Source organism: Bufo bufo, chromosome 6 (assembly GCF_905171765.1).
Source record: "Bufo bufo chromosome 6, aBufBuf1.1, whole genome shotgun sequence".
Taxonomy (NCBI): Eukaryota; Metazoa; Chordata; class Amphibia; order Anura; family Bufonidae; genus Bufo; species Bufo bufo.
Window position 1 is genome coordinate 212,834,246 of NC_053394.1, and position 19,228 is coordinate 212,853,473.

The 19,228-nt window shown below is 41.6% G+C and overlaps 1 protein-coding gene across 5 annotated transcripts in view; it reads right to left on the minus strand.

Moving 5' to 3' along the window:
• DLG5 (discs large MAGUK scaffold protein 5) overlaps window positions 1-19,228 on the minus strand; it is a 233,215-nt gene that overhangs the window by 122,381 nt on the left and 91,606 nt on the right. For all 5 annotated transcript variants that reach the window (XM_040438900.1, XM_040438901.1, XM_040438897.1 and 2 more), the window contains 4 exons: window positions 16,817-16,942; window positions 9,619-9,751; window positions 4,221-4,348; window positions 3,629-3,804 (listed from right to left, as the gene is read on the minus strand). In XM_040438900.1, coding sequence (XP_040294834.1) covers window positions 3,629-3,804; window positions 4,221-4,348; window positions 9,619-9,751; window positions 16,817-16,942 — 563 coding nt within the window. The remainder of the gene's footprint in view (window positions 1-3,628; window positions 3,805-4,220; window positions 4,349-9,618; window positions 9,752-16,816; window positions 16,943-19,228) is intronic.

Genomic DNA, 19,228 nt, shown 5'->3' on the forward strand with positions numbered 1-19,228 from the left:
ATTACCATAATTACAGTTAGGCAATTATTATGTGAAAATTACAAAACAAAGGAAAAATCCATTCCACATGCACTCTTTCTTGAGCTTTATGCACAGAAAACTGTATGCAGAGAAAAGCAGCAGTATTTAAGAATTTACAATTGTGTAAGGAAATTAATAGCTAAAAACAGACCAGTAGGCTAAGTAACAGAAAAATGGGAAAACAAAACGGAGGGCTTCATCGGGAAGTGTTCCGTTAACAGTAATCGCTTTTTTTTTTGTCAGAATCTGCAGGTTCCTAATGTTCCTATCTAGGGGCTTTATCCAATACTCAATAGCAGACAAAGCTAAGCCCCGACCATGAGATAAGCCTACCCTTCAACTATCTACCAGCCGAAAATGGAAGACGTCTGCTTATTTCAGCAACATGTAGAAAATCCTGCAGACTGACAAATGAACAGGCACGTTTTTCTGTAAGTATTCCCATTTATTTTCAGATTAAGTGGTTTTTAAGAGGCTGTTCACACGACTGACAGCAGAATTTTCAGCATACTTTGCAATAGAAGTCCATATACGGTAGTTCATGCAGCTATGTTTACTGCAATGACCGCACCAAGAAATGACTGGTCATGGCCATAAACCATAGCCTCCCATTAAAAACCATGAAAGGTGGTTTCCGTGCAGCCTCCCAGTGCTTTTGGCGCTGAATCCACTTCTCCAAAACTAGCTGTTGAAAAACTTTGCGAGAACGGCCCCCTAGATTGTAAAACTAAAGTTTAAACACAAAAAAATCTTAAAAGGGGCTGTCTCACCTCATAAAATTACTCCCAACTTGTCAATACAAGCCACTTTATTATATATGTGCTTTAGCCAAACTTTTGGAATATTTTCTGAATTCTTCAATCCCTTTATTATTCACTGCTTGGTGTGTGGGGATATGCATTTGAGCACTGCCAGACATGGCTCCGGCCTCTCTCATGGCCGGGAGCACAAACAGTCACGCAGGCGCATCCTGACATTCTGTGTAGAACAGCTTCAGGGCATGCACAGTAGCCCTGGAGCTCTTCCTCGGCAGAATGTATTAGGCTGGGTTCACACGGGCGAGATTTCCATGCGGGTACAATGCGTGAGATGAACGCATTGTACCCGCACTGAATCCGGACCCATTCACTTCTATGGGGTTGTGCAGATGAGCGGTGATTTTCACGCATCACTTGTGCGTTGCGTGAACATCGCAGCATGCTCTATACTGTGCGTTTCTCACGCAACGAAGGCCCCATAAAAGTAAATGGGGCTGCGTGAAAATCGCAAGCATCCGCAAGCAAGTGTGCATGCGGTGCGATTTTCACGCATGGCTGCGAAGATGAAAGTCTGTTCACTGTGTTATTTTCCCTTATAACGTGGTTATAAGGGAAAATAATAGCATTCTTAATACAGAATGCTTAGTAGGTCAATTGAAGGTTAAAAAATAAAAAATAAATTAACTCACCTCCTCCTCTTGATCGCGTAGTTGCCGATCTCTTCTTACTTCTTTAATCATGAGCTGCCAGCTAAAGGACCTGTGGTGACGTCACATCACATGGTCCAACCACATGGTCCATCACCGTGGTGATGGACCATGTGATTGGACCATGTGATGAGCTCTGTGACATCACCACAGGTCCTTTGACAGGTCCTGAAGAAAGAACAGGCGACCGGCAGCTACGCGATCAATTGGAGGAGGTGAGTTAATTTTTTAACCCTCAATTGACCTTCTACTAAGCATTCTGTATTGAGAATGCTATTATTTTCCCTTATAACCATGTTATAAGGGGAAATAATTACATCTACACAACCTTGAACCCAAACCTGAACTTCAGTGAAGAAGTTCGAGTCTGGGTACCACATTCAGTGTTTTATCACGCGCGTGCAAAACGTGTTTGCCGCAATGCACTCGGGACGCATCCGAAGCCAAAGCATGACGCCCGTGTGAACCCAGCCTTACGGGTCTAGGGCTTGTAATACACATCACTACTGATAGCTGTCATAATCTGACTGATGACATGTAAAAACTTGCATGGCTGGCACTTTAGCCCTGAAAATGTATTACAAAGCGAGTCAGAGTGATCCCAGCTGTCACCCATCATCAGGGTCAGACTGTGCACTTGCTCCAAAGGTCCCTTTACACAGGACGACACAGCGACAGATTGTTGGGAATGCAGCCATCTCCTCCATAATATGGGGAGGAGCGATCACTAATGCCATCGCTCATCCCTATACTGACTACTTGTTTGCCGGCAGCAGATGCTGTTTACACAGCATGATCTGCTGCTGGCAAACAATTTTTGTGACCGCACAAATCATCTATTACCCGATGAATGAGTGTTTCGCTCGTTCATCGGGTAATCATCGGTACATTTACACTGCCAAATAATTGCTAACAAGCGAGATAACACTGGACACTTTGGAGGCTGATAATGAAAAGCTTGGGAACCACCTACGCAGCAGAAGTGTTCCTTCCCGACAAATCACCTGTTTACATGCAGCAATCTTCTCCATAGTATGGGGAGAAGTGATCACTAATGCAATCTCTCCTCCCCATACAGAACCATTGTTTGCCGACAGCAGTGCCTTTTAGACAGCACTATCTGATGCCGGCAAACAATGATTTAGGTGTCTGCACGAACGATCCTTTATAACGGCAGATTATTGTTAACGAGCATACGAATGCCCAATGCCCAAACATCGGACATTCTAAAGGGGTCTTTAGACAGCCAAAATCCAGTATTCTGTTCCAACATAGAAATAGAATAGCAGTATGGTTGGATCCTGCAAATGCAAGACATAGCTGGCACCCAACGGATACCATTCACTGTAATAAATGTAATGATTTTTTTTTTTACCATAATACTTTTTTAATTATCTGCAATATTAGGGTCCATTCACACGTCAGTGTGTGTTTTGCAGATCCGTGGATCCGCAAAACATGGACATCGGCGATGTGCGTTCCGCATTTTGCGGACCACACATCGCCAGCACTTAATAGAAAATGCCTATTCTTGTCCGCAATTGCGGACAAGAATAGGACATGTTCTATTTTTTTCGGGATCGGAATTGCGGACCCGGAAGTGCGGATCCACAATTCCGGATCCGGGCAGCACATCGTGCTGCCCCATAGAAATGAACAGGTCCGCAATTCCGTTCCGCAAAATGCGGAACGAAATTGCGGATGTGTGAATGTACCCTTACTATGGTGCAACATAAATCGGATGGGGCTGATTCACCAACAGACTCCTTGCAACACAAGTGAAAAGAATCACTTTGCACTTTTGGCAGGTGAAAGGACAGATAAAATGATAAAATATGGTAGATAAAATGTGTCCACAGATCCGGCAGGCTGCTCCGTTCAGAAACAGCCTGCCAGATCCATCACTGCCGGACGCTGCCAGAATGCCGTCGGGCTCCATTATCTATAATGGGGTCGGGCAGAGATCCGCCCAAAATATGCTGAGTCTTGGCCAAACAAATACCACTGCACTCAACGGTTTGTGTCCAGGCGAGTCCTGGCTTTCTATGCTGGAAAAAGCCTGTCAGAAGGCTGTGCTGGCAGTGTGAAACAAACCTTGGTTGCAGATGTCATCTATACGCAATTATTTCTTAGAAAACAAACCTTTGTGATTGCCCAGGCTGATCTGCAAAGGCGTTACAATTCGACTTCCAAGAGACTTTCTTCTCCGTATCACCATGTTGATGACATCCCCTCCACTAAGGACAGCTTTTATCAACTGTTTTCGGTCCTTGTTGGTAAGATCCACATCATTTATCTTTAGGAGACAGTCATTTACTCTGAAATGAGGAGGTAGGAAATATTTTTTTAATTATTCACCTTTGTCTACCTTTTTTCATGGTGTACGAACATAGCTCTCCTAACAGGCCATATACAGTGGCTTTTCTACACCACCACCACCCCTATAAGATGACCATACAGGGTGCTGGGCTGTTACCATAGCACACATAGAAACTGTATGAAAAAGCAGCAACTGAGGTAAGGCAGAATGAGGCATTTAGGATTCCCTTCCCATACCGGTGGGCAATCGAATGCTTATCACCCCAGTCATGGACAGGTAATAAATGTCTATAATGGCAAAAACTGATAACTCAATTCTAATGACAAAAACTCAATACCTCATAGAAGCTAGAAGACCAGGAAAAAGAAAATACATTTGAAGTGTTCCAAATGAAGTCCAAGACAAATCATATACCTTAGCCGGCCATCAGCAATGCTCCCTTTGTCCACTTTAGTTACAAAAATGCCGCTATCCCCTGGAAAAAAAGACTCGCTGACACCATCTGCCACATCAAACCCCAGTGCTTTGAGGTCCATGTCTTCCTGCAAAAAAAAAAAGATTCAAGAGAATTTTTCTTCGAAAAATTACATTTTAGGGGGCATTCACACGACCGTATCAGTTTTTTGGTCCGCAAATTGAGGATCTGCAAAAGACTGATTCCAGCCTTGTGCATTCCTCATTTTGTCTGCCCTTTATTAGAAATGCCTATTCTTGTCCGCAAAACAGACAATAACAAAAATTCGGATCAGATGTGAACTGAAAATACGGTCATACACATGCCCCCTTGTTTGAATTTATTTTTTGCTGTAAACATTGTTTTGCTGCTTTGATGATTAGTGGTGGGGCAAGTTAAAAAACCCTATTATTCTGTTGGAAGCCTAGATAAGGGCAGGCTAATAAAGCTGGCCTTATACATTACATGAAGGCTGGCCAATATAATGTGCATGTGCATTATCTAAATCTCCATCCAGGCTGATGCTGGGACAAAAGAAGGACCTGGCATATTGGATTTCAACATGGCTGATCTTCTCTACTGAGAGAAACAAGCCCCTGTTAGAGGGTTCTGGCAGCAGAAAACATTTTTGGAGGAGCTGGGAGGAATAGCTGTTGGCCAAAAGATACGTTATGTGTATGGTCAACACAACACTATATACACAGATAAGGGTCTGTATGCACTCTGGTATGGGCAGGGGACTGTACTGTTTCTGTAAATTGTAATAACCTGGGACTTATATAGCCGTTATAAAGCCATGCCTATGTGGCAAACACGGAAAAGTGTCTGCCTCCAGTAAAGCTGCCCCAGCCATATAAATATATGTACCTACAAAATTAAAAATAGAAATCATTTTTCTTTTACAGGCATAAATCTAATAAGAAAAGTAAAATTAAAACAAATAACAGATATTTAGAAAAGGCTCCACCAGCAAACTACTGGAGCGCAGCCTTTCAGTTACCAGCTGAAAAGGAGGAATAAATCAGTGAAAATATAGGCTGGCTCACAGTATTTTTGCTTAAAATTTATTGATACATTAGATCAAAACAGACTGACTTATGTCAGTATCAGCATACATATATAAACAAAATGTGTAAATAGGTATATAAGTGCGGAGCTCACGCACAAACCTAAATGACCGGAGTACTCCTAGGAATAAGACCTAATGGCTAGAGTTGGGCTGCAAGAAATATTCTATTAAACCGCTCATATGTCCATGCTTTCAGATGTCAATTTGCCAAATAGTTGGAACCAGAGGTTCTAATTTGTCCCAGTTATATTTCCCACAAAGGGACTCTGTGTTTGAATGTCGTCTGACAAATAGAAACCGCACTCTCTCCGATCTGTAGGGCTCCACTTACTTGTTATTAGCGGAGCAAACCATCAGACCCGCTCTCTCAGCGTCCCACGTTTCCAGCCAGATAGTCGATCGCTGGTTTGTGACGCAGGAGTCTGAACCGTCAGACCAACGGAAGCTGGTACAGCCGAGTTGAACCGGTATTGCCTGAACTTGTCAGACCAGGGAGAGTGAACAGGATTTACCTTGTATTTGCGGCAATGTCAGATATAGCAACACAGTATCAGTCCACTTAGTGAATCCTTGGTAGATGAAATCTTTGCAGCGGTATAGGACGTCTTCTGATGCTTTAGAAAAGGATTGCGGAAACAATAATTGAAGAAAGTCCTCTTGCGTTTTTTGAAAAACCGCACTGGTAGCCTGGTCTTAATACACACCAGACGCGTTTCGGAAACAAGTTCCTTCCTCAGTAGATAGTTGTATAATGCTGAATACAGACACAAGTTGTTACTTTATATACCCTGTTTGGGTTTGTTAAAAAATGTGGGTCGGATGACGGACTGGGCTAGACTGCACAGCCGCAATCTTCACCTTTAATGACAAAAACAGTGACTAACCGCAAATATATTGCTATATGCATCCTACTGTCATATTATAATTATATATGTGTAGGATACATGTTAAAAATAAGAAATAAAACAATTAGAACAATTAGAATGCAACATATGCTGGAATGACTGGGTTTTGATATTGAAAGGTTTGGTAGAAAATATGGGTCGGCTTTTGGACTGGGCCAATCACACAGTCTCAATCTTTACCCTGTAATATATAAATGATCAATAAATTCCAGTACATCACTGCATATATTTTACAATGTTACATTGTAAGAGTACATATTTGGTTCACATTATAAATATGATTAAAATGCAAATATAAATAATAAAGGACAAATAAAAAATAATAAATAAATAAAAAATAAATAAAAAATGAAAATAAAAGCATAAAAATGAGGATTAGTATAATAATAATAAATTACATGCTGGGATGTCTGATATGTGGCTTTAGGGGGAGAGGGGAAGGGATGCAGGAGGGGTCATAACGCATTGACCCCTCCTGCATCCCTTCCCCTCTCCCCCTAAAGCCACATATCAGACATCCCAGCATGTAATTTATTATTATTATACTAATCCTCATTTTTATGCTTTTATTTTCATTTTTTATTTATTTTTTATTTATTTATTATTTTTTTATTTTTTATTTGTCCTTTATTATTTATATTTGCATTTTAATCATATTTATAATGTGAACCAAATATGTACTCTTACAATGTAACATTGTAAAATATATGCAGTGATGTACTGGAATTTATTGATCATTTATATATTACAGGGTAAAGATTGAGACTGTGTGATTGGCCCAGTCCAAAAGCCGACCCATATTTTCTACCAAACCTTTCAATATCAAAATCCAGTCATTCCAGCATATGTTGCATTCTAATTGTTCTAATTGTTTTATTTCTTATTTTTAACATGTATCCTACACATATATAATTATAATATGACAGTAGGATGCATATAGCAATATATTTGCGGTTAGTCACTGTTTTTGTCATTAAAGGTGAAGATTGCGGCTGTGCAGTCTAGCCCAGTCCGTCATCCGACCCACATTTTTTAACAAACCCAAACAGGGTATATAAAGTAACAACTTGTGTCTGTATTCAGCATTATACAACTATCTACTGAGGAAGGAACTTGTTTCCGAAACGCGTCTGGTGTGTATTAAGACCAGGCTACCAGTGCGGTTTTTCAAAAAACGCAAGAGGACTTTCTTCAATTATTGTTTCCGCAATCCTTTTCTAAAGCATCAGAAGACGTCCTATACCGCTGCAAAGATTTCATCTACCAAGGATTCACTAAGTGGACTGATACTGTGTTGCTATATCTGACATTGCCGCAAATACAAGGTAAATCTTGTTCACTCTCCCTGGTCTGACAAGTTCAGGCAATACCGGTTCAACTCAGCTGTACCAGCTTCCGTTGGTCTGACGGTTCAGACTCCTGCGTCACAAACCAGCGATCGACTATCTGGCTGGACACGTGGGACGCTGAGAGAGCGGGTCTGATGGTTTGCTCCGCTAATAACAAGTAAGTGGAGCCCTACAGATCGGAGAGAGTGCGGTTTCTATTTGTCAGACGACATTCAAACACAGAGTCCCTTTGTGGGAAATATAACTGGGACAAATTAGAACCTCTGGTTCCAACTATTTGGCAAATTGACATCTGAAAGCATGGACATATGAGCGGTTTTAGGGTCCATTCACACGTCCGTTGTTTCTTTCCTGATCTGTTCCGTTTTTTGCTGAACAGATCTGGACCAGATCTGGACCCATTCATTTTCAATGGGTCCTGAAAAAAATCTGACATTGAGCTGTCCGTTTTTTTCCAGGACCCATTGAAAATGAATGGGTCCAGATCTGGTCCAGATCTGTTCAGCAAAAAACGGAACAGATCAGGAAAGAAAAAACGGACGTGTGAATGGACCCTAATAGAATATTTCTTGCAGCCCAACTCTAGCCATTAGGTCTTATTCCTAGGAGTACTCCGGTCATTTAGGTTTGTGCGTGAGCTCCGCACTTATATACCTATTTACACATTTTGTTTATATATGTATGCTGATACTGACATAAGTCAGTCTGTTTTGATCTAATGTATCAATAAATTTTAAGCAAAAATACTGTGAGCCAGCCTATATTTTCACTGAAGTAAAATTAAAACATGAGAAATCCTCTTCAGGCGGAAGTGTCACAGGTAATTGTACAAAATGATAATTATCTTTTTCAGCACAAAAGATTAGCATAGTATCTCACTCAAAGAAAAGCTAATTAAATCACATTTATTAAAGGAAATATGTCACTATTTTGTTTTAATTGCTGATTAAAAGTATGTATTTATTTATATTTTTTACTTTTATTAACATTTTCTGATTGTATCTTTTTTTTATTCATTTTATGAGGACAGCCATCTTATGTAGAGCTACTGTCTCAAGCTGGGAACAGCAGCTCTATAATGTCTTACAGTAGTTCATTGTGCATACATCTGACCTCAGCTCAGAGCCCCAATGTTAATCAGACCCTCAGTGTTAATAAGACCCCCAATTAGACCTCAGATCGGACTCCCAATGTTAACATGACCACCAATCAGACCCCCATGTTAAAGGGTTTCTGTCATCAGAAAAATCGTTATGTAGCTGGCTGACATTAGCGATGTGCCAATGTCAGCAGAACATAACTGGGTATCTCCCTGCCTGCCACCGTTCGCGCTAAATAATGACTTTGATAATATGCAAATGAGCCTCTAGGTGCTAGTGGGGCGTTGCTGCAGCACCTAGAGGCTCCATCCTCTCACCGTTTGGCACACCTTTGTAAAGGTGATTGACATCCTCGTTCTCCTCCGTGCCCCGCAAATCCTGCGTCTGTGCCGTCTATTTTAGTATTAGGCGCAGGGAGTGAAGGACACTCGCCTGCTGCTGTCTTTCACTCACTGCGCCTATTACTAAAATGGACGGCGCAGGCGTGGGATTTGCGGGGTGTAGTACAGGAAAAAGCTTTGATGGCAGTTCTCTTTCGTAATGCGAGCCTCTTTCCAATACTCCGCCTGTGCTGGCTACTTAAGCACATGGTGCAGTGCAAGATTTTAGGAGAAGTCAGGGCCAGGCATGATGGCATTTACACTGCCTGGACCTGTCAATCAAAGTGCAGAGGGCACAGAGAGAGCTGAACCTCTAGGGGTAATGGCAATGCTCTTAGAGCCTCATTTGTATATATTTAAACTTCATTTTTCTCAGCAATGCGGGCACATATGAACATTTTACTAACACAGATGCCTTCAGCTGCCAGGCCCACATGTAACAGGTCAGCCAGTTTCATAATTATAAATATGCTGACAGATGCCCTTCAAATAATATGTAATTTTCTGTTTAAGTCATCAAGGGTTGGCAGTCCCGTTTGATTGTACTAAACTCACCCTCTCACGCTCAAATTCCACCACTTCTGTCTCCCACTCCAGGGAGTCTGTATCAATAGCAGAGTCGTGAGAACTGTGAGCCATGAGCTGTCGGAAACGGGCTTCTTTCTCAATCTGGTTATCCATCTTTTCCCTGAGGGGAGAGATTCGAGCACAATTTTGATAACAGTAGTACTGTAATTTCAGAAAATGCAAGTAATAGGTTCATTAACCACATTTTACAAAGGGCTGTAAAATCACTCACAGTACAGCAAATATAAATGAAATGGAAGATGCTTTTTATCATGAGGCCAATTTTATTGTGTTCTAGCAAATGACTCAGAATATTTGAAAATCTGCCCAAAGTTCAAGTAGATTTTTCTACTGTTGTTTTATAAAACCCTATTCATATGCATTATAATAATTTCCCTGTGGATTTTCAGTGCAACCCCAACTCCTATTGTCAGAGGGTAGAATACTTTACTGCTCCCCGCCACTGGGTCCAGGCTCCATTACTCCCAACACCACTGCAGCACTCTGGTCCCCCCTTGTTAACATCCGGTTGATTGGTCACAGCAGTGACCTGTCCCCCCTTTCACATGATCCAAGGGGGCTGGTCACCGCTGCAGACAGTCTATTGGCTGCAGCGGTGTAAAAGGCTGATGTTGACAGCGGGGGGGACCCAATCACCCCAGCAGCGGTGGGGAGGGAAAGAGCTGAACCCAGAGTCGAGGTGCAAGTAAGAATGCTTCCCTTCACAGGTCGGGCCATGAGGTGGAATCTGGCGAAAGAGCCCCCACAAGGTGAACACCACTTTAAGGCCTACAGATGATACAATTGTGATACTGGTCTGAAAGTCACTTTATAAAGAATAGTAAAACCTAAGGGTTACATTCAGCCCCAACATTCATTCTGCAATAGAATTGTACAAGATAGCAACAATCAATGTCCATGTATCAGCATAAAGGGGAAAGTGGTACTCTGAGTTAAATGTGCTGATGTCTATGGTTTAACACTATCACAATCTGCCCTGTTGCGGATGAGCCTAACTGCGCACATCTGTCTGCCAACTCCACAATGCAGGCATAGAACAGAAGAAGATGGCACACAGAGGCTAGGTAAGATTTTTATTTTTACCCCACCAGTGATTTATAAAAGTATAAAGTGGGCCCAGAACACTTTAATCAGCTTATCGTGCGAATCCATTTCTTTGCTAAAGGCCCCAAATTTCTGCACATTCTTAAAATGTACCATACCATAGATTTGGTATACTAGGCAAAGGAGGGCACTGACCATTTCACTGTATGGGACCTATAAAATTGCAATGGAATCCCTGCTTGTGACAATCTCCGCAGTCAGCACTAAAGAAGACAAAGTAGGATAACACATGTTGTGTTCCAATGACCATCTCATTGAATCCTGGACACAAATTCAGAATGGGATAGGGTAGCGAGTACCTACATGAAAGTGGCCAGAGAATTGTATGTGGCCTTGGAGCCATAGCGTGGCCTCCCTGTGTCTATTATATCTACTGCTATTAAAATGCCTACAGAGACTATGCCTCTCTTTCTGTACATTTCTGAAGAATCTACTCAGCTTACTCTGCAAGGCATTTTTCAAATCTAAAATTATGCAGTAAAAATACCCATCTTGTGTTCACAAGTCACCTGAGGATTTAGGTCATGTGATATTTTTATACAGAAGGTTCTTACGGACGCGGCGACACCCAATATGTATACTTTTTTTTATTTATTTAAGATTTACACAATAACAGCATTTTTGAAAATAAATAAATAAAATCTAATCATGTTTTAGTGTCTCCATATTCTGAGTGCCATAGTTTTTTTTATTTTTTGGGCGATTGTCTTCGGGTCTAATTGATTGGTACAATTTTGGGGTGACTTTTTGATCGCTTGCTATTACACTTTTTGTGATGTAAAGTGACCAAAAAAATTGCTTTTTTGACATTTATTTTTAATTTTTACGGTGTTCATCTGAGGGGTTAGGTCATGTGATGTTTTTATAGAGCAGGTCGTTACGGACGTGGCAATACCTAATATATATACATTTTTTTATTTAAGTTTAATACAATATCATTTTTGAAACCACAAAAAAATAAAATAAAAATCATGTTTTAGCATCTCCATAGTCTGAGAGCCATAGTTTTTTCTTTGTTTTTTTTGGGTGATTGTCTTCGGTAGGGTATCTTTTTTCGGGATGAGATGACTGTTTGATTGCCACTATTTTGGGGTGCGTATGACTTTTTGATCGCTTGCCATTACACTTTTTATGATGTAAGGTGACAAAAAATAGCTTTTTTTACACCGTTTTTACTTTTTTACGGTGTTCACCTGAGGGGTTAGGTAATGTGGTATTTTTATAAAGCAGGTTGTTACGCATGCGGCGATACCTAATATGTCTACTTTTCTTAAACATTTTTACATTGAACACAATATAAGCATTTTTTAAACAAAAAAATTTTTGTTTTAGTGTCTCCATAGTCTGAGAGCCATAGTTTTTTATTTTTTCGGTGATTGTCTTAGGTAGGGGCTCATGTTTTGCGGGATGAGGTGTCAGTTAGATTGGTACAATTTTGGGGCAAGCGCCTTTTTGATCGCTTGGTGTTGCACTTTTAGTGAAGTAAGGTGACAAAAAAAAGTTTCTTTTAGCACAGTTTTTATTTTTTTATTTTTGACGGTGTTCACCTGATGGGTTAGGTTATGTGATATTTTTATAGAGCCAGTCGATACAGATGCGGCGATACCTAATATGTCTACTTTTTTTTCCCTATTTAAATTTTTTTTTTCTTTTTTTACTTTATTTTGGAAAAAGGGCGCCTTTTTTATTTTTATTTTTTATTTGAAACATTTCAGGGTCGGATCCCTGTTTCAATACAGCACAATACATTTGTATTGTGCTGTATTGAACTGTCAGTTTCTTACACTGTAAGGCGCTTTGCACACGCGTGAGAAAAATCGGCATGTTTGGTACCCAAACCCGAACTTCTTCACAGAAGTTCGAGTTTGGGATCGGTGTTGTGTAGATTGTATTATTTATAAGGGAAAATGATAGCATTCCTAATACAGAATGCTAAGTAAATTGGGGGTGGAGGGGTTAAAAAAATAAAATAAAAAAATTTAACTCCCCTCATCCACCTGTTTGCACAGCCCGGGCGATTGCGGACAAGAAAAGGCATTTTCTGTAGAGTGCCGGCGTGTGAATGGACGCATACGGACGTGTGAATGGACCCTAAGACGCTAACAGTTGCCTAGGAGACCAAGCCCTTGGGCTGGATCTCCTGGGCTTCCGTAGCTAGCAGTCCCAATGCCTGTTCAATGCATCGGGGCGGCCATAGCAACCATCGGGTCCCTGTCACCGATTGCGGCATCGTATTGACCCTAGGACGAGAATGCGTTAAGTACCTGCAAGTTAGGATAAGCATTCTCGTCCTGAACGTGTTAATCGTGGTTATATATAAGCATTGTTCTGTTTTTAATACTGTTTTGTTGACATCTGTATAAGGAGCGCCAGCCTCTTACTGGTGGGCTAGCTAACCAGTCTTAGCTGACTTTGACAGAACCTTCTGTATAAAAATATCACATGACCTAACCCCACAGACCTACAACTAGGTGCCTTAGTGGGGGCTTGCTGGGAAGATCAGCACTTTAAATTGCCTTTCTAGAGGCACAGTTTAGGGACATTATTGAGCTGGAATGTCAGGGGGTTAAAGGAAGCCAATAAATGGAGGGCTATTATGGATAGTATGAAACAATACCAACCTCTGATATGCTGCCTTCAAGAAACACACTTAATGGAGGACTAGAGCCAGTTACTCGCTCCCTATTATGCCATCTACTCTGCCTATGCAAGAGGAGTAAGTATTCTTATCCATAGGAACATAGCATTTGAATGTATATGTAAAAAGATAGATGAGCAGGGGCAGTATATAGGTCTGCAAGGCAAAATATTTATGATCCCCTGTATTATAGTAGGTATCTATATCCCACCGCCATATTCACCACTGGTGATTAAGAGGGTTCTTTATTTTCTGGCTGAGTCACCAGACATCCCGGTAATATTACTTGAGGACTTTAACAATGTAATTCAACCGGCTTTAGATAGAATCTGTCCTAATATCCAACCAACACCTGGCGAAATTACCCCATTTGGGAGATTATTGCAGGAGGCCCTCCTGCTGGATTATTGGAGGTTGAGGAACCCACGCAGATAAAACAATACTCCTGCTACTCTAGTACTTGTGGGTCACTATTCAGGATAGACTTAATACTGGGCCACACCGCGATGGGACAACTAATTCAGGACATACAATATCTTCCCCGTAGAATATCAGATCAATCTCCTGTGCTTGTCACAGCCAACTTTCTTCCTCCTGTATTTCGGGGATGCATGGTGTGGAAATTTAACACATACTAGCTTAATGTGCTGGCGGATGTGGCGGGTATAGGAGACAAACTGAAGGAGTTCTTAAGGGTGCATTCACACCACCGTAAAACATGGATACCGGCCGTGTGCGTTCCACAATTTGCGGACCGCACATGGCCAGTGCTATATAGAGAATGCCTAAGCTTGTCCGCAGTTGCGGACAAGAATAAGACATGCTCTATCTTTTTTGCAGGGCCACGGAACAACGGATGCGGACAGCACATGATGTGCTGTCCGCATCTTTTGCGGCCCAATTGAAATGAATGGGTCCGCACCCGTTCTGCAAATTTGATAAATGACTCTAATAATGACTATAAGGGCTCATTCAGATGGTCGTATGAATAAGTCTGCATCCGTTCTGCAATTTTACGGAAAGGGTACGAACCCATACATTTCTATGGGGCTGCAAAAAATGCGGACAGTACACTGTGTGCTGTCTGCATCTGTGGTTCCGTAGAAAAGATAGAGCATGTCCTATTCTTGTCTGCAATCACGGACAAGTATAGGCATTTTCTTTTATACACTGAACAAAAATATAAACACAACCCTTTCGGTTTTGCTCCCATTTTGCAGGAGCTGAACTCAAAGAGCTGAAACATTTTCTACATACACAAAAGACCCATTACTCTCAAATATTGCTCACAGATCAGTCTAAATCGGTGTTAGTGAGCACTTCTCCTTTGCGGAGATAATCCATCCCACCTCACAGGTGTGGTATATCAAGGTGCTGATTAGACAGCATGAATATTGCACAGGTGTGCCTTAGATTGCCCACAATAAAAGCCCACTCTGAAATGTGCACGGTTTTGCCTGTGTTGATTGTGGAATGTTGGTCCACTCCTCTTCAATAGCGGTGCGAAGTTGCAAAATATTGGCAGGAACTGGAACACGCTGCCGTATACGGCGATCCAGAGCATCCCAAACACGCTCAATGGGTGACATGTCCGATGAGTATGCTGGCCATGCAAGAACTGGGATGTTTTCAGCTTCCAGGAATTGTGTACAGATCCTTGCAATATGGGGCCGTGCATTATCATGCTGCAACATGAGGTGATGGTTGTGGGTGAATGGCACAACAATGGGCCTCAGGATCTCGTCACAGTATCTTTGTGCATTCAAAATGCCATCAATAAAATGCACCTGTGTTAGTTGTCCATAACATACGCCTGCCCATACCATAACCCCACCGCCAACATGGGCTTCTCGATCCACAACGTTGAAGTCAGCAAACCGCTCACCTACACAACGCCACACACGCTGTCTGCCATCTGCCCTGAACAGTGAAAAGGGGGACTCATCCGTGAAGAGAATGCCTCTCCAACGTGCCAGACACCATTGAATGTGAGCATTAGCCCACGACGACGAACTGCAGTCAGATATAGAACCCAATGAGAACGACGAGCATGCAGATGAGCTTCCCTGAGACGGTTTCTGACAGTTTGTGGAGAAAATCTTTGGTTATGCAAACAGATTGCTGCAGTTGTCCAGGTGGCTAGTCTCAGACAATCATGAAAGTCAACATGCTTGATATGGAGGTCCTGGGCTGGTGTGGTTACACGTGGTCTGCAGTGGTGAAGCCGGTTGGATGTACTGCCAAATTCTCTGAAACACCTTTGGAGACGGCTTATAGTAGAGAACTGAACATTTAAGGCACGTGCATCAGCTCTGGTAGAAATTCCTGCAGTCAGCATGCCAATTGCATGCTCCCTCAAACGTTACGACATCTGTTGCATTGTGCTGTGTGATCAAACTGCACATTTCAGAGTGGTCTTTTATTGTGGGAAGTCTAAGGCACACCTGTGCAATATTCATGCTCCTTGATATGCCACACCTGTGAGGTGGGATGGATTATCTCGACAAAGGAGAATTGCTCCCTAACACAGATTTAGACAGATTTGTGAACAATATTTGAGGGTAATGGGTCTTTTGTGTATGTAGAAAATGTTTCAGATCATTGAGTTCAGGTCATGCAAAATGGGAGCAAAACCAAAAGTGTTGCGTTTATATTTTTGCTCAGTGTAGTTGCGGCCATGTGCAGTCCGCAAATTGTGGAACGCACACAGCAGGTATCCGCAAAACGCTACGGTCGTCTGAATGTGCCCTAACTGTAAAGTACTGAGGCATTATGGTGAATGGTGATGTCAGGTTCCCTTTAAATAGAAAAGAGAAAAACTTCAGTCTGCTGTTTGCATTCTGAAGCATCAGAACAATTATTTTTTTGTTCACCATTAGGTTTAGGCTACTTTCACCCTCGCGTTTTGGCTTTCCGTTTCTGAGATCCGTCATGGACTCTCACAAGCGGTGCAAAACGGATCAGTGTTGCCCTAATGCATTCTGAATGGAAAAGGATCCGCTCAGAATGCATCAGTTTGCCTCCGTTCAGTCACCATTCCGCTCTGGAGGTTGACACCAAAACAATGCCTGCAGCGTTTTGCTGTCCGCTTGACGAAACTGAGCCAAACGTATCAGTCCTGGCACACAATGTAAGTCAATGGGGACGGATCAGTTTTCTCCGACACAATCTGGCACAATAGAAAACGAATTCGTCCTCCATTGATTGTCAATGGAGTTCATGACGGATCCATCTTGGCTATGTTACAGATAATACAAACGGATCTGTTCACGACGGATGCATGCGGTTGTATTATTGTAACGGATCTATTTTTTGCAGATCCATGACGGATCCGCCCAAAATGCGAGTGTGAAAGTAGCCTTAGTTGTAGCTACAAACGTACATTGTTTAGGAGACAGGCTAATTTACAACTACTAAACTCACTTCAATTCCTTCAGTTCACGTGTAGCATCATTCTTCTGCTTACGCATGTCATCTAGGTTTCTCAATGCCTCTGCTAGTTCACTAACTGCACGGTCTCGTTCTCTGCGTAAATTATCACACAGGGTCCTGAGAGAATAAAAAACAAGATTTTTATTTTTTTTAGGTCAAATCATAAAAAAGAAATACTGTGAAAGACAAATGTTCAAGCTGTTTGAACATAATGAGCCTAAACGTTTACAATAAAGGCACATATGTGGAAATATCAACCTACCAAACACACCAATAACCCCACAGAATGAGAGTCATTTAATATATAAAAAAGTATGAATTGATATATAAATACAAATAACATACAGGGAATATTACAGGGGAAAGATAGTACATAGCCCCACTAACTGCATGTTTTTGGTCTCCTTGACACTAATCGAGGGACTGTTTCCCCTGTTTACATCCCGGATAAATATATTTTTGTTTGTTAAATCTTGATATTATCCTTATTGTGCAGAAGCAGTTAGTTGGTCGCTCTGTCTACATGATTTTTGATATTCATTGGACATAATTTGTGTGGTATATATATGTCCAGGTTGTTTATCTCGTGTATCTCCTTATTTTCAGCAGTTGGTGGGGCTATGTTCTAACTTGCCCCTGTAAGTTATTTGTATTTGTTTATCAATGAACAGTCATACTTTTTTATCTATTGAGTGTCTCTCATTCTTTTTTTTTTTAACAATATTTGTATTGATTTATCAAACTTATGTAAGAATCAATCAAGTTGTCTTATGTTTAAACATAGTTGCATTGTCTGTAATTGAATCATATACAGGACACATGAGCATATAAACTTTGTCAATGGACAACCTATCCATATGAGATTGAAATATAATCCCTAGGTATATAAAACAATAGTAGCAGAAAAAAAAAACGTTAAGTAACGAGAAAGAAAAAAAACAAAAGGGGAAAAACTAAAATAAGTGACATAAGCTTAAGTTTAGCTCTTATCAATAGCCAACCTTTGATCATACACATCTCAGTATTGTAGAGAGATTTTATTCAAGGAGAAATTAAGCCATCAATTCAATTTCTTAATGAACTGGGGTGTTTTATTCATGGAAGAAGCTATCAGTTTCTCCGACAAGCCATTCTCATTAATCATACCTATGATTTCAGTGAATGGGGGAGCGTTTGGTTTTTTCCAGTAGCTAGCTATTTTTAATCTGACTGATTATTACGTGAATGATCACAGTTCTGATCTCGTATGGGAAGGAATCTAAGTCTACTGACAAAAGAGCTTGTTGCGCTGAGAGAGCAATTGTATTTCCACAAACCTGGGTCAATAGGTTATTGATAGCTAACCAAAGAGCTTTAATCTCTCTACAGTTCCACCATACATGAATCATGTCTGCCTTGGGTTCAGAACACCTCCAACATGTATTAGTTATATTAGGATATATATTATTTAGCCTAAACGGTGTAAGATACCACATATATAAAATATTTCTTGAGTTTTTTAGGTGATTCATACATTTAGATAAACTAGTTGTAATTGAGAAGGATGCCTGCCATTGATCTGTACTAATAGAGCAGTTCAGATCTTTTTCCCATTTACGACAATATACAGCTAGGGGGTCGTCAAAAGCTTCTAACATATAGTTATATGATCGAGACAGTCCCTTGAGATGATGAGAGGGGTTATGTAGCAAATGAGAAAGCTTAGGCCTCTTTCACACTTGCGTTGTCCGGATCCGGCGTGTACTCCACTTGCCGGAATTACACTCCGGATCCGGAAAAACGCAAGTGTACTGAAAGCATTTGAAGACTGAACCGTCTTCCAAATGCGTTCAGTGTTACTATGGCACCCAGGACGCTATTAAAGTCCTGGTTGCCATAGTAGTAGCGGGGAGGGGGGGAGCAGTATACTTACAGTCCGTGCGGCTCCCCGGGCGCTCCAGAATGACGTCAGAGCGCCCCATGCGCATGGATGACGTGATCCATGTGATCACATGATCCATGAGCTTGGGGCGCCCTGACGTCACTCTGGAGCGCCCGGGGAGCCGCACGGACGGTAAGTACACTGCTCCCCGCTCCCCACTACACTTTACCATGGCTGCCAGGACTTTAGCGTCCCGGCAGCCATGGTAACCACTCTGAAAAAGCTAAATGTCGGATGCGGCAATGCGCCGAAACGACGTTTAGCTTAAGGCCGGATCCGGATCAATGCCTTTCAATGGGCATTAATTCCGGATCCGGCCTTGCGGCAAGTGTTCCGGATTTTTGGCCGGAGCAAAAAGCGCAGCATGCTGCGGTATTTTCTCCGGCCAAAAAACGTTCCGTTCCGGAACTGAAGACATCCTGATGCATCCTGAACGGATTTCTCTCCATTCAGAATGCATTAGGATAATCCTGATCAGGATT